Source organism: Cydia fagiglandana, chromosome 1, assembly GCF_963556715.1.
Source record: "Cydia fagiglandana chromosome 1, ilCydFagi1.1, whole genome shotgun sequence".
Lineage (NCBI taxonomy): Eukaryota > Metazoa > Arthropoda > Insecta > Lepidoptera > Tortricidae > Cydia > Cydia fagiglandana.
Genome location: NC_085932.1, coordinates 6,959,136 through 6,973,610, shown reverse-complemented (window position 1 = coordinate 6,973,610; position 14,475 = coordinate 6,959,136). Strand labels below are relative to the sequence as shown.

Below are 14,475 nucleotides of genomic sequence, written 5' to 3'. Positions count from 1 at the left end.
GTTGTACTCGTATTTTAGATTTTACATCCAATGAACTTTATGTAAAACCAATAGCGATCAATAAGTATAAAATATGCGTCTAAACGCAAATATTCATTATCATTATGGAAGTAAGTAATTCACAAAACGCCGAGGGCAGCGTAACCCGCGCCAGGCGTGTCTCACTCTGCGATTTCGTCGTTTTGCTACAGGTAGCTAAAAGTACATCCGTTCGGCCCCAATTTTGGGGTTTGCCATAAGCCACGCGTGGCCCTGTTGCCACCTAGCGGCCATATCTGTGCTGATCGTAACAGACGCGTTTTGTTAGAGAGTGAGTCTTCTGTACCTACTTAGTACTATTATTTATTCTGCCTAGAGCATTGTTGCTGAGCGGTGGTAACAAATTTGGACGCATGTTTCTTATCCTTCTCTTTATTGCTTCAGCCACCTTTATGTAATGTGCATTCATTGTAAACATTGATGTACAATGTTAACAATATTTATATTAAAAACTAAAAACATTTTTTATTGACTACTTTTTACTACTATTAGGTAGACGACACTTGCCGTAATAAATCCATCTCCAGTGTTAGGGGTAAGCAAGTATAAATAATGGGACATGACTAAAAAACAAACAATTATGGAAACCAACAACAAATATTTGTAAACATTACCCTTTATTCATTGCAAGTCGGGTAATATCGCAAATATGACATTTGACGACTCTGTTTTATTTCAAACATTCCGATGTCTATAGTTTACATAATATTTGTATTTCAGTATCCTAAAATTGCACTATTTAACAACTGTAAATTACCTTCATTTCCAGTTTCATTTAGAACACTGTTTGTGTCGGTGTCACCAGTGGATTTGCAGTCTTTGCCGCCCCTTTCTCAGCACCCAATATTGACTACATTTTGAGCTATTTCTTGATATCGTCATTGAATTTTTTGTCACAATTTGCCGCCCCTAATAACTTGCTGCCCTTGGCCTGGGGCTACTTGGCCTTAGGGCAGATTCGCCACTGGTCACCTTTTGTTACAAAAAGTGCATAAAAGAGTGTGCGGAAAGAGAAGCGTCGTGGAATGAATTGGACCCCGTACATTCTACGACTTTTCTCTTTCTGTACTGAATCTAGTAACAATAAGTCATGACATGGGAGGAACTGCTTACGCTGGCGTTATACTTTAACAGTAAGCGAATATAATACGTAACATTTGTTTACTAATTTAGGCTGATGTTACAAACTCAAAATGTGTAAAATTGAAATCATTCATTTTTGTACAGTTCTAAACATCTTTAGAAAAGAAAGTCGTTTTGGCATCTAAAAGAGCATACTTAACTAAAAAAGCAAAGCAATATTTCACTGACACTACTCATATTACAAATCTCAAGTAGGTACCTAAAAAATCATATCATAACTACTTTTATCATATTGTTAAAGGACTTGCTTTATATCGCTGTGAGTTTGGCAGTGTTGCCGATGAATAGGACAATGGTGCCACACTCACAGCGCTGTTTTTCGAATTTAAGAAAAGTTTTCGCTCCCCATATGTACCTATTATTCTGCTTTGGTCTGTGACTGTTCAGAAGGCTGTTGCTGCTAGCTTGTGGCTGTTTGTGGAAGACTGATACCACCACCACTAACACCAGCGACTACCAATAACCCCATCCCAAATCAACGAGAAAAAACTTTATTTTCCCATTCAGTTACCTACCCACCTACCTATATACTTTTTTGTGTCTATTGAATTTTGTATAAACCTCTAGCCGCCCATACGTCAAACCTTGCCAAGCAAAATGAAATTTTATTTTGTCAACACAAAGTTCAAATTAGAATGGAACAGGAGACCTTTTTATAGGTCTCTGGGCGGCTAGAGGTTAAATGTGACGTGTCAATGTAAATATTTAGTATGGAGAGGGGAGGCAGTGAGACTGGACACGGTGAAGTGCGGCGTGGACATTGAAGATACGGTAGAAGGCGCGGTGCCAAACCACCAGTACCCGTGGCTAGGCGTGTTATTCTACATAATAAGTGAGTGCCTCTAAATTATAGGTTACTTTCCAGCTGTGGTAGTATTGTTGTACTCTTGTACAGCATTATTTATTTATTTATTATTTATTTATTTAATCTTTATTGCACAAAAGAAAAAACTTATAGTACAAAAGGCGGACTTAATGCCATAAAGCATTCTTTACCGGTCAACCTTGAGCGGGTTGGGTGATATAAAGATGGCCAATTTTTATATCACCCCATTTTACATAGGTAGGTTAGGTTCGTTAGGTATCTTCAAATGGCCGAAGGCCAAACAGCAAAGAATAGGAGCCCCGCGGAAGCGGGGCTCCGTCGACATCGCTATAAAGTTAAGATAAAACGGAAAAAAAATATTCGGGCATTTTGCGTTCTAAGGTCGCCTCCAGAAACTCGCGAACTAAATTGACATGAGTTTGACAAGTAAAATGATACCAGGAATAGCAAAGAAAAAATAGTCACGGGTATATGTCGATAAAATTATATCGATAAATAGGTATGTAAGTTATTGTACTTACTACCCATGTCATAATTATAAACGGGTCAGAAACGATTTCGATTTATATGAATGTGACGAGAAAAGTGGTTGATTGGATTGTAAAATTGTGATGTTACCGATCAAATCAGGATGTGCGGATGCGAAACTGACAAATTTCAATGTTAGTATGCAGGTTTGGGGGCAAGTTGTATATTTCAAGAGCTCGGTTGTCGCCATAAATCTAAAATTGGTGATTTAATTTTATGCATGTGGCCGGTAGATGACACAAATTAAATGAGAAATTAATCGCATTGTACGAAAAATTTCCCCGTTTGGACCGGCCTTTTCTTTGTATTTTGAGCCAAAATTACTGTTTCTATGTTATCACCTAACTTGTTAATCTAGCTGTAAGTTGTCCTAACAAATAAAACTAGTGGCTCTGTGAGCTGTAGACCTCGCGAGCAGAGCTTAAAACTGAGTAAATTAAATAAAAAAAACAACAATTGATATGAAATCTAAGTGTAAAAAAATACAAAAAGTTATATCCCAGCATATAATTACTGGGGATCGAACCCAGACCTTCCGTGCAAACAAAAAAAGCGAACGTTTGCAAAATACACCATGATAGTACATGAGGTGACGAAATTTAGCTGCTCATTCTCAAGTAAAAACTAAATATCTTAACACCTCCAAAACCAGCGAATTAAAATTTCTGAATTTTTGGCCATTTAATCTGTAAACATGTCTTAAAAAGAATACACTCTTATGATACCGATACAACTATGTGTTTAAGCGCGAGCTATCACAACTTTTCGATTTTGAAAAATTTTCAAAAATTGGCTCGACAAAATTTTTTTATCGGTTCATAGAATTCGGTTACAAAATTTCACGAGAATCGGTTAAGAATTGCGACCTGTAGAGGAGAACATCCGGACATACAAAACTAAATATCTTAATACCTCCAAAACCAGCGAAATAAATTTTCTGAATTTTTTGACATTTAATCTGTAAACATGTTTCAAAAAGATTACTTTCTTATGATACCGATACGACTATTTGTATAAGCCCGAGCTATCACAACTTTTCCATTTTGAAAAATTTTCAAAAAATATGTCGACAAAAAATTTTTATTGGTTCATAGAATTCGGTTACAAAATTTCACGAGAATCGGTTAAGAATTGCGATCTGTAGAGGAGAACATCCGGACATACAAAAGCAAAACGCCCGAGTGAAAACGTAGACCTTCGCTTCGCTTCGGTCAACAAAATAAAATATTTATTTAATTACAATATGTTTAAGTACATTACAATTACAATATCCTTGTATAAAATTGCACAATTTTCGAAATACTTACTAAATACATTTTAACCGACCGCGCAACAGTAGCGCCACTAGCGGTGAATTATCGCGATATTCTCTAATTCAAACTTTTTGAAAATATCGATATGAACAGCACTGGCCGAACTGTGGTATCATTTGTGCACATTGACCTGTCAATTTAGTTCGCGAGATTCTGGAGGCAACTTGTTTGACCGTTTGCGATGTAGACTAATTGCAATTTAGGCAAAACAACACACTAGTCATTTTGCGTTCTAGACCATCTGCGGATAACCCCCTTGAGTATTGTAGATCATGGATATTACTGTCACTTTCCTTTTTAAATTAAGTGATAGAGGTGAAATTCATATCGCGACAGCATTATGTCAATTCCAATTTGAATAGGTATGATTAACGTAAGAACTTAAGTGAGTTATGGAGATTTCCTTTTGCCAACAACCTCTCTAGTTTCAACCATTGGGTCTCGAGCGCCCAGAGGATCGCAAAGCTTTACATAACTACATGTTTACTTTAAACTTCTAATTTGGTCGCGTAGTTGGTATATAATCAAGGAAACCCTTAGTGACAGCCCATTTCCCGCCGCTACCACCCAAATGTCACCTTAGTCAGGAATTGCTGAATATCTTGAGGTGATGAGTTGTTTTTGTTGCAGACGGCGATCAAGGAGAGGTGCGTTCGGTGACGACGGTGGTGCTCGTACACACGGAATTCGTTATCGCTAACTCAGCCGACATCGGCCCCATGCCCAAGCGGTCCTTCCGGTAACTACATTGTTATTATACAACATAACTACTTGAAGATGAGCAGGAAAACTAAAAGGCATAATCTTGTAGGGAAGTTGTTTAGATGACAATTGATGAAATCTTTGTTGTTTATGGTAGTGCAACAAATTCTACATTTGAAGGGATGTAAGAGACAACATTAAATGCAGGTCATTACTAACATATTAAATATGCATGATGACGAAGGAAGGTATTACGTCTCAACCCACAACACAGTACCTAGTAAATATTTAGCTGCGGCCTCTTGTATAATGAAGATGCTTCCTTAGGCCGTCTTTATCCCAATTTTCATCGTAATTTATACGTTAAAATCACCATACTACGTGCATTCAGTATCGTCATTCATTTTACTATTGAAATTGACAATAACATCGACGCATTGAGGCCGCAGCGCTGCAGTAAAGTCGTAGCAGTTGTGCAGCTGCTGCTGGAAATGGAATATTACCGTTAAATTACAAAGTAATGACAATAAGATAAGATAAGATAAAATGTATTTCATTGAACCAAGACATTTAATCACAGAAACAGGGCGCGCGTGCTGCTGGGCGAGGGCTGGGAGCGCGAGGGGCGGCGTGTGCGCAATTACGTCGTGCACCCGGAGTACGGCGAGACCATCAACAGTATCGCTATAGTACATCTACGACAACCCGTGCAAAACCGTGAGATTAACTTTTAGGGCCACCCCACACTAGCGTCTCTCGAGTGTCGGCGTCTAGTTAACTCTATGGTCGCTGCTCGATGCAACGTTAGCGCAACTGCGCAGCGACGCCACTTTGCATAGCGCTGGCTAGAAGACTCTAGTGTGGGGTGGCTTAGTATCTATCCTCCTAAAACCTCCCATCCCGTCGTCGTTTGTCGAATGGTTTTATTTTTATTAAAGTCAATACAGTCACGATACAACATCGCTGTACGTAATATATGTAGGTATATGTATAGTTTTTGAGACAATGGATGACCATGGTTGGTTGTCGACTTAAAGTAACATTCGTATGATGACGTATGAATATCAAGTAAACTTCTTATCAAAGTTCCCCAGGAATCAAAGTAACCCCATTTCACGATATTTATGTTGGTTTATATTTTCATACTTTAAGAATGAGTAGATAAAGTATTATGTTCTGATTTATGTTAACGTTATTTAATTTTTCAGGTAAAATATTTAAACCGGTATGCCCACCTCCTTATGAAATTCGACACCCGACATTTTGGGTAGTTAAGTTCGATGATAGTAAGTACCTAATATGATTTTAAAAATTTAGTTAGTGATATTGTAATACCAATAATACGTTACAACGTTTATATGTATATTTACGAGTATGTGGCGAATTCCGCTGTCCGTTTTGGTAGTTTAGGGTGTTTTATTTATATAAAACATTTATTTATATATATATTATGATGATGATGATGATGATGATGGTATTAATATAAAAATTACAAGATTACCTAGCGCACGTAAGTCAGTTTGGCAGTGGTTAGCAGCTGCCGTTCTCAGGCGGTAGTACCTACAAATGTACTCGTAGTTCATAATCTTTTACTATCTTAATTTCACTGAAACACACGAACGTATGATATATTTTAGTCACCCTCAGTACAAAAAGTACTAAGGTTGACTGGAGTAGCATGACAAATACGAACGTTTCCGAGAAAATACGATGGTAAAGGATAATACGCTACATCTACAGATAGCGTATTATCCTTTAGCCAACCGAAAAGGTTTGCCATAATACTAAAGATACCATTCGGATTCAGACTGCACCAGCATTTACTGCTGCAGTATTGCGCCTGCACATTATTGCGACTGCATTGCTGCCGCAAATATAATACCGTGACAGTATAAAACTTTGCCCTTTAACATAACTTCTCCCACCGCGTCACAAAAAGACGTGACGTGAGGCGTGGTATGAGTGTTCTTCAGAAAGTGTATCTGTAACTTTTAAGTTATTTCACTTTTACTGAACTGTGACGCGGTTAGGGTTGCCATACGTCCGGATTTGTCCGGACATGTCCGGATTTTTGACCCTTTGTCCGGATTGCGGCCGGACTTGGCATGTGTCCGGATTATTAGGAATGACCTTATAAAAATAAAATGCGCGGCCGATGAGGGGGCTACGGGATCGGGCGAAGGGAAAGGGAAAAGTAGATCCACGATACCGTACACCGCAGAGAGCAGCGCCCCGCTGGGGCGTCGTACAAGCTACGCCAAATCTCTGCTACAAGAAATGTCCGGATGTTTAGGGTGATGTCCGTATTTTTATCAGGACATTTAATTCTTCCATATGGCAACCCTATACGCGGTGAGCAAAGTTTTTAGTTTTACGGTTGTAGTAGTGTATGTTTTTGTGTAAATTTACTTATGTACAATAAAGTGACATAGGTATTACAATAGGTACATACAATCATAGGTACATGTCGTTTTCAGATGTAGAAAAACTGCAAAAGCGCGTGTTACCGGTTACTGAAGTATCCGCTGCTAAGTGCCGTGAGTTCTACATCGAAAAAAGTGTAAGTTACTTAAATATCTGCCGGCCTAGTCAAGGTTACAATCGCTATCGCTTCGACAACGAAAAGCTTTATGTCTCTCTATCACTCTTCCGTATTACTGCGACAGTGACAGTTGCGTTTGGCATCTTGGCTACGCGGCCTGTTCCTTTAGTTTGCCCGCGACTTCCTCAGTAGTTAAACTGTCTCAGAGTAAATCGGATTAGTTTCCGCAGAATAAAAATTGTTGAACACTTTTTAAAATTTTGGCTATCGATTAAATTAACGGAAATTGTTAACACACTTATAGGTACAAATATTCGATGTAAGTAACTGATACTTGACAGGTTTTAAAATTGCAACCACATTTATTTCTATGAATCCACTCTATTTGAATTGTACAGTTTAAATTTGCTTTTAATTGGACTGCGTTATGGAATAACGAACTACTTAGTTCACTACTTACTAACGTGCAATTACTAACTAGTTAGTTAGTAATTGCACGTTTATTTCGAGTCGCGGGTCGTTAGTTCTGGGCGAGTAATAATTTATTTATTTTTTTAGCTGTACGAGGCGAAGAGACGGCCATCTTTCGTGAAATGTGCGGTGTCACTGGCGGAGCGTGCGCCCTGCGTGTGGGGTGCGGGTGCGGCGTTACTCACGCGCGACGTGTGGGGCCGCTGGCAATTGGTACAGACGGCTGACCTCTCAAGGCCCACCATACTACAAAATAGATAGTTTAATTTGAAATTAATAGTGAAGGAAATATGGTTGAATTTCTTTTGATTTGTTTTTTTTTTTCTAAGGGGCATGGGCTGATCGTCTAAGTCAGCCCAACCCTTCATACAAAGGTTTAGTAAGTGAACTCTATGATGATGGCAATCAAAGGGAGAATTTATACATAGAGTTTTTTGAAACCAAATAAATAAATCGAAACCTAAGGTTCAGTAGGGACAGCAAATAAATTGCAGCAGAGTAAATTGATATCCCACAAAGAGGACAATATCCCACAAAGAATTTGGTGATACTTGCAGGTCAGATAAAGATAGCAAGTAGTATTACATTTTTGTCTGTCTTTCATCATCACCATTACCGATAATCCACCGCTGAATATAAGACATCCCAAGATATAATTATCATAAAATGCTCGGTCGAGTAGCATGCATACAAATAGGTCGTCTCGTCCTTTGGGTGCGTACGAGCTACGCTCAAACCTCGATACATGGGAGCACCTTTTATTAAGTAGCGGTGTGTTACACTGTATGTTCTTTGGTTTCTGCAGCTAGGGCTAAGCGTGTACGGACCAGGCTGCGGCGCGCCGGCGCGCTTCCTCGACATGCTGCGCTACTACCCCTGGATCAAGGACGCCTTGGACAAGTTCCAGCGTATCACCATCTCGGAGATCAACCAGCACAAATACGTATTGCGCAGTGCGTACCATTCATGTTTGTACACTTTCAATGTATAACCTCTAGCCGCCCAGACGTCAAACCGTGCCAAGTCAAATGCAATTTTGATTTGTCAAAATAAAGGTTCAAATTGGAATGGAACGGGGGAATTTTAATAGGCCTCTGGGCGGCTAGAGGTATACTATTAGTTAGACATATCACTGGTTAACTAAACAAATTCGAATTACCTACCTATGAGAATAGTGATGAAGCAAGTAAGATAGTAACTTAGTTTACAAATTATATGTAATAAGTACCTAATGTGAGTAATGACTAATGCCTTAAAGGGAGAGTAAGATTTGTGACAAAGACATGAAAGAAATAAAATCTAAATATTAATATATTATAAATAGATATGTGATGGTCCGATGATGTTTGAGTAGGTAAGCGTCACTTGCACCATCCCACAAACCTGGGGTTAACCGGTTAAACCGTTAACCCAGTGTCAAATTGTACTGGTAGCCATGGTAACTCAAGGTTTAACCTGTTAACCCCTTGTTAGTGGGATGGTCCAAGTGGCCTTAAAATGTGCGAGTGATAAAATTTTATTCTACAGGTGGCGTTGCATTCGGCACGCTGATGCGTTTTGGTGAATGTGATGACTACGAGATGCAGAATCTTATCTATCATGACTACGTGAGGCTGAGCACAGACAACATCAATGTTAAATACGCAACATACAACGTAAAAATTGATTGTTGCGCCATTTAGGGTCCTAGCTAAATTGGTTGTTCAATACTGACACTGTAAGTACAATTTCCAATTTAGCAAGAGCCCTAAATGGCATGACAAACCCGTGTGGTGTCGGAAGCTATTCGTTTTCCGCCCATCGAACCCTGCGCTGCGGTGTGGTTCTTGTAACGAGAATTATCTTTACAAAACCACCAGTCAAACTTTTAAAGGTTTATTGTTTTTGTTGTTAAACCACAGTTGGTAAAGAGTCCTGTTCCTCGCCTTATGACGAAACAGGAGCTGAGTTATAAATATTTTAGGTAAATATACCCGTCTCGCTAACGGAAGCGGCTCCTAAACCTAGTGCGATAAGGACAAGGCGAAAAATCCCGCGTAAAAATCTCAAAAATCGAGGTTTCGTACTCGACTGTTTCCTCCTCCAAAACTTAACCAATCCTAACCAAACTTGGAAATCTAAATGATTATGAAATTATCTGTGTCGGACCGTTTTGCTTTTTTGGCTAATTGATATCAGTTTTGAATACTACGCCTCTCATTCCGGCATAGTCAATTAGGCCATTTTGTCCATTTTTGAAGGGCTCTAGCGCCTTAAAACACAAAAATATCAATAAAAGCAAAACGGTCGGACACAGATATTGACAATATTAATCTGTCTTGAAAAAATCATTGCTCTAGCATCAAAACCCACGGAGGAAACAGTGGAGTTAGTCGAGTACGTTTGTATGGAGAAATTACCACTCCTGTTGGCTCTTAAGAACGTGTACTAGGTACAGTGCATGGACTTACTCATTAACTGAGAGACTATTATGTGTACGAGTATCAGGGACAAAGAGTACCTAACTACATAGATGAGTGTGAGTTATGTTGCTGAGATTTTTATAACGTAAAAGGATTTAATAATGTTACATTTAAGCCTGGCCGCAGACGCACGGAATTTTCCGTACGGAATGACGTGTAAGCGGGACAGCGCTGTGCATTTATAGAGTGACATCCCGTTCCCACCTGTCATTCCGCACGGAAACTGAATGAAAATTCCGAGCGTCCGCGGCCAGGGCAATTGTAATTAAATTCCTGCCAACAGATGACTATATTTGAGACGGTAGTATACACATGCCTGGTGTTCGAGCTGAAACATGCGTCGGCGTCCGCGTTGTTGAGCGTGCGCCATTTTTGTCCGCACCGGCGCGGCGGGCCCTCCTGCTACGCTTACAAGGGTTGGTACTACAATTTTAAGCTTTGTCAGGCGTAGCTCGCTCCGAGATTTCGTCGATTTGCTACAGGTAGCTACAAGTACATCCGTTCCACACCATTCTGGTGGCTAGCCATAAGCCGCGCGTGCGCTGTCGCCACCTAGCGGCCATATCTGTCCTGATCGCAACAGACGCGTTTTGTTAGAAAGTGAGTCTTCTGTACCTAGTACTATTATTTTATTCTGTACCTTTGTGAACTTGGCACCCGACCTTGGCAATTTTTTTTCTGATAGTGTTTTGTTTGTAGTCAAAACGATTTTATTTGTAGTTGCACCAAAAAGTTAAGTAAATAGGTACGGAGGAGAGAAAAATCTCAGCACCCCACTTTCACTTTCAAATCTTATTATTTTACTAGCTTTTACCGATCACAGTGCGGACGCGAAAATGCCAAATTTCAATGTTAATATGCAAGTTTAGGGGCAAGTTGTTTATTTCGAGAGCTCGGTTGTCGCCATCAATCTAAAATTGGTGATTTAATTTTGCACTTGTGGCTGGTAGATGATATTGACGCATATTTAAATTCTGACCAAATTGTCTACTTTATTGTCGAATTTGATGACTGGTCTTCACAATCGAAGCAATAGGGATCACCGAGAAGATTTAATCAAATGTTTGCGTCCCCACACCACAAATTAATCAGATTGTGCAAAAAAATTGCCCCGTCTGGGCTGGCCTATTATTTTTATTATGAGCCAAAACATTTATTTAATTACAATACGTATATTCATCGAATATCCTTGTCTTAGTACTATACAATTGCACAATTTCCTAAATACCATCGAACATTATGTAAAATAACATATTAAAACACTTAAAAGTTACATTTAACTGTCCGTGTAACAGTGCCCCTTGCAGTGAATTCTCGCGATAGTCTATTCAAACTTTTTTTTAAATAGCGATATGGACAGCACTGGTAAATCTATGGTATCATTCATTGTACATACATATTGATTTCACTGTAGTTGAAATCAATATGAGCGCTGGTGGCCTAGCGGTAAGAGCGTGCGATTTTCAATCTGGAGGAGTGGATCTTCAAACCCCGGCTCGTACCAATGAGTTTTCCGGAACTTATGTACGAAATATCATTTGATATTTTCCAGTCGCTTTTCGGTGAAGGAAAACATCGTGAGGAAACCGGACTAATCCCAATAAGGCCTAGTTTATCCTCTGGGTTGGAAGGTCAGGCAGTTGCTTTCGTAAAAACTAGTGCCTACGCCAATTCTCGGGATTAGTTGTCAAGCGGACCCCAGGCTCCCATGAACCGAGGCAAAATGCCGAGACAACGCGAGGAAGATGATTGATTTCACTGTAGTTCACCGAATGGGGTTGGCCGGTCGAAGTATTTATCAGATGGCGCCAGCATAGCTTGCCCTATCAATCCCTAGAAATGTGTAAATTTTTTGATTTTTTAATTGAATATTTTGCCCTGCATGCCAGCCCTCTAAACCAAATCTCATAGAAAATGGGGCAAGCTATGATGGCGCAATCTATGCACACCTTTGAAAGATGCCAACTCCATTCCGAAGTCAACTCTAAGCACCGTCATTCCAGGTACCCGGTTCGACATAACGGTGGACGTGATCTTTGCGGAGGCGTGTGCCCTGGAAATCCGCACGTATGGCCTCCAAATCAACATATCATTAATCGACATCGAGCAGTGGAAAATTGAGGAGGGCACATATTACGAGGACTTCAGGTATTTGTTTCTGTTTATGTTTGTTGTTTATATTTATATGCATCAGCCGGCGTATTATGGATGGCTTTATCCATCTTTATACACTGTCACTTTTTAACACCATGGGATAGAAAGTGACGGACGCCGTTTTATCACGCTATCACGTAGACAAGAACAACCAGCATATCCGCACAGAAAAAGCATATATGTCTAACTTGTGAGAAAAATGTTGAAATACTTGACATGTTATCGAATATAGAACTTAAAATTTATTACAATAACGTAATTAAGAAGGCAACCCTTTGGGTACAAACCAAATAATTTTAACCAAATATTTTGATTTATGTTTTTAGAGTACATAAATTATAAACTGAAATAGACGAAGAAGAAAAAAACACTGGAGGGCTTCGTCACTTTACATTTAGTACATTATGATGACATCTATTTCAGTTTGTATTTAAGAGGGCATTAGCCTAATGTTAACAATAAATGCAGACTGACTCCGGAGGTGTACAGCGGGCCTGCTGACTTGACGAAGTACGGCTTCGAGCAGTTAGACGAGATGATGTGGGTTCCAGACTACAACGTATGGTCTACTACGGGATTTAATTTAGATTTAAGTCTGTTCAACGTCACAAACACAACAGAATACAACAGAACAACAGAAGTGCCTGGTAAGCGTTAGGAAATTCTAAGCAATCCAAATAGATATTAATTAAAAATAAAGAAAAGTGGTAAGCATTTGACCACAATCTCACCTAGTGCCGATGTTGTCTAGTCTAGGATGGAACATGCTTACCTAAAAGATGTCTATATACACTCTTGATTTCAAAAAGATCCAAGTTATAGTGGACTAGGAATAGATTTATGTATATGTTTAATAAGTCCACTATTGACATCGTATGCCGTGAATTTTGTTTATTTTATATGTATTATCCAAACGCAGGTTATGAGACTTATGAGGGTTTAAAAAAGGTAAGTAGGTAGTGCGCTTTGCTTGGCTAGTCTTGGCGGGGGCACTTGTGCCCCAGATCTCAGATCAGATCAGAGATTGAGATTTTTCTTTTATAATTTTCTTAACAACCATAGGCATTTGTGGGATAGTTTTTGAAAAAAATACATGAATAAAAAAAAAAACATTTTCTCACCAGGATTAAATTCCTATACACGGCTTATATCTTATTATTTTTTGATTTTCTAGAAGTAGAGACGAAGACGAAGGGGCTGTTAAAGTTAAGAAGGAAGACGGAACCACTCAGGATGGGTCAAAAAAGTAAGCCAATCAAATATAGTGTATACTGGGTGTAACTTTTTAGGCGATATGATCAACTTTAAATATCTGCTATATTTAACTAGTCAGTACCTCTGAAATTATAACTCTCATTACGCACAGGATTCAATGTACGCCCTTGACGGAAATATATCATTTTGATCCCTTGTAACAGAAACTACTATTGCCAACGACAAAATGGTTGTACCACAATTGAATTAAATTCACCTTGTCCGATATAGTGCACTGCCTTATGGGAATATAGTTCAGAGCCGGAAACCGCTACCAACTTTTAGTATGTTGTTGGGCATGGCATTGGGTCTCCAAAACTGCCGGGAGACCGCGGCGCCGGCCATCTACTTGACGGAATGACGTCATCAAAATGACTCCCGCTTCGTTGCGAATATTGCATACTGCACCCAAACTATGCATGGCACATACACGTGTGGGGTATTAATTGAAAGCCAATTAAATAAACTATATTTTATTTATACAGTGTGTACCACAATATACAGCCGTTTAGGAGCCATTTACAAAAGAATCAAAATGATGTAAAAAATATACATTATTTGGGTTTTACAACCAAACCAAAAGTCGCACGATAAAGCAATGTACTACAACATTAAAGATGACGTCTCAAGCCATACACTGATATCAATAAAATCAAAATTGGACCAAATATGTGGAAATTATGCATCAAAATGTAGATATTTGCCCATACAAATGCATAAAAGTAAAAAAAAATCCAAATTGGTCATTTTCAGGATAATCCGCATAAGCTTCTAGTATGCAAAAATAACAACAAACTATTATGGAAGTCAATTAAAAATATTACAAATTTAAATAAACCCAGAAGTAAAAACAATGAACTTGCAAACCTATCTGACTCCCCTATCTCTTCAGCTAATTTTATAAACAAACATTTTACTTTTGTCGGACAACATCTAGCTGAAAAAATTGCACCAACTTTGAGCTACGATCATAACCTCACAACATATTTAAACTCCTTATACTCTCATGCGTCATCAATTGGCATAATAGAGCCAGATCTG

The 14,475-nt window shown here is 38.9% G+C and overlaps 1 protein-coding gene across 1 annotated transcript; it reads left to right on the top strand.

The window, feature by feature from the left end:
• Positions 1-1,129: 1,129 nt before the first annotated feature.
• On the top strand, positions 1,130-13,461 carry LOC134669842 (uncharacterized). Its single transcript, XM_063527464.1, has 13 exons — positions 1,130-1,172; positions 1,892-2,014; positions 4,480-4,588; positions 5,132-5,268; positions 5,760-5,837; positions 7,029-7,111; positions 7,652-7,777; positions 8,370-8,517; positions 9,092-9,219; positions 10,310-10,442; positions 12,030-12,174; positions 12,649-12,827; positions 13,355-13,461. The coding sequence occupies exons 1-13, from the start codon at positions 1,130-1,132 to the stop codon at positions 13,459-13,461; spliced, it is 1,539 nt and encodes a 512-aa protein (XP_063383534.1).
• The last annotated feature ends 1,014 nt before the right edge of the window (positions 13,462-14,475 follow it).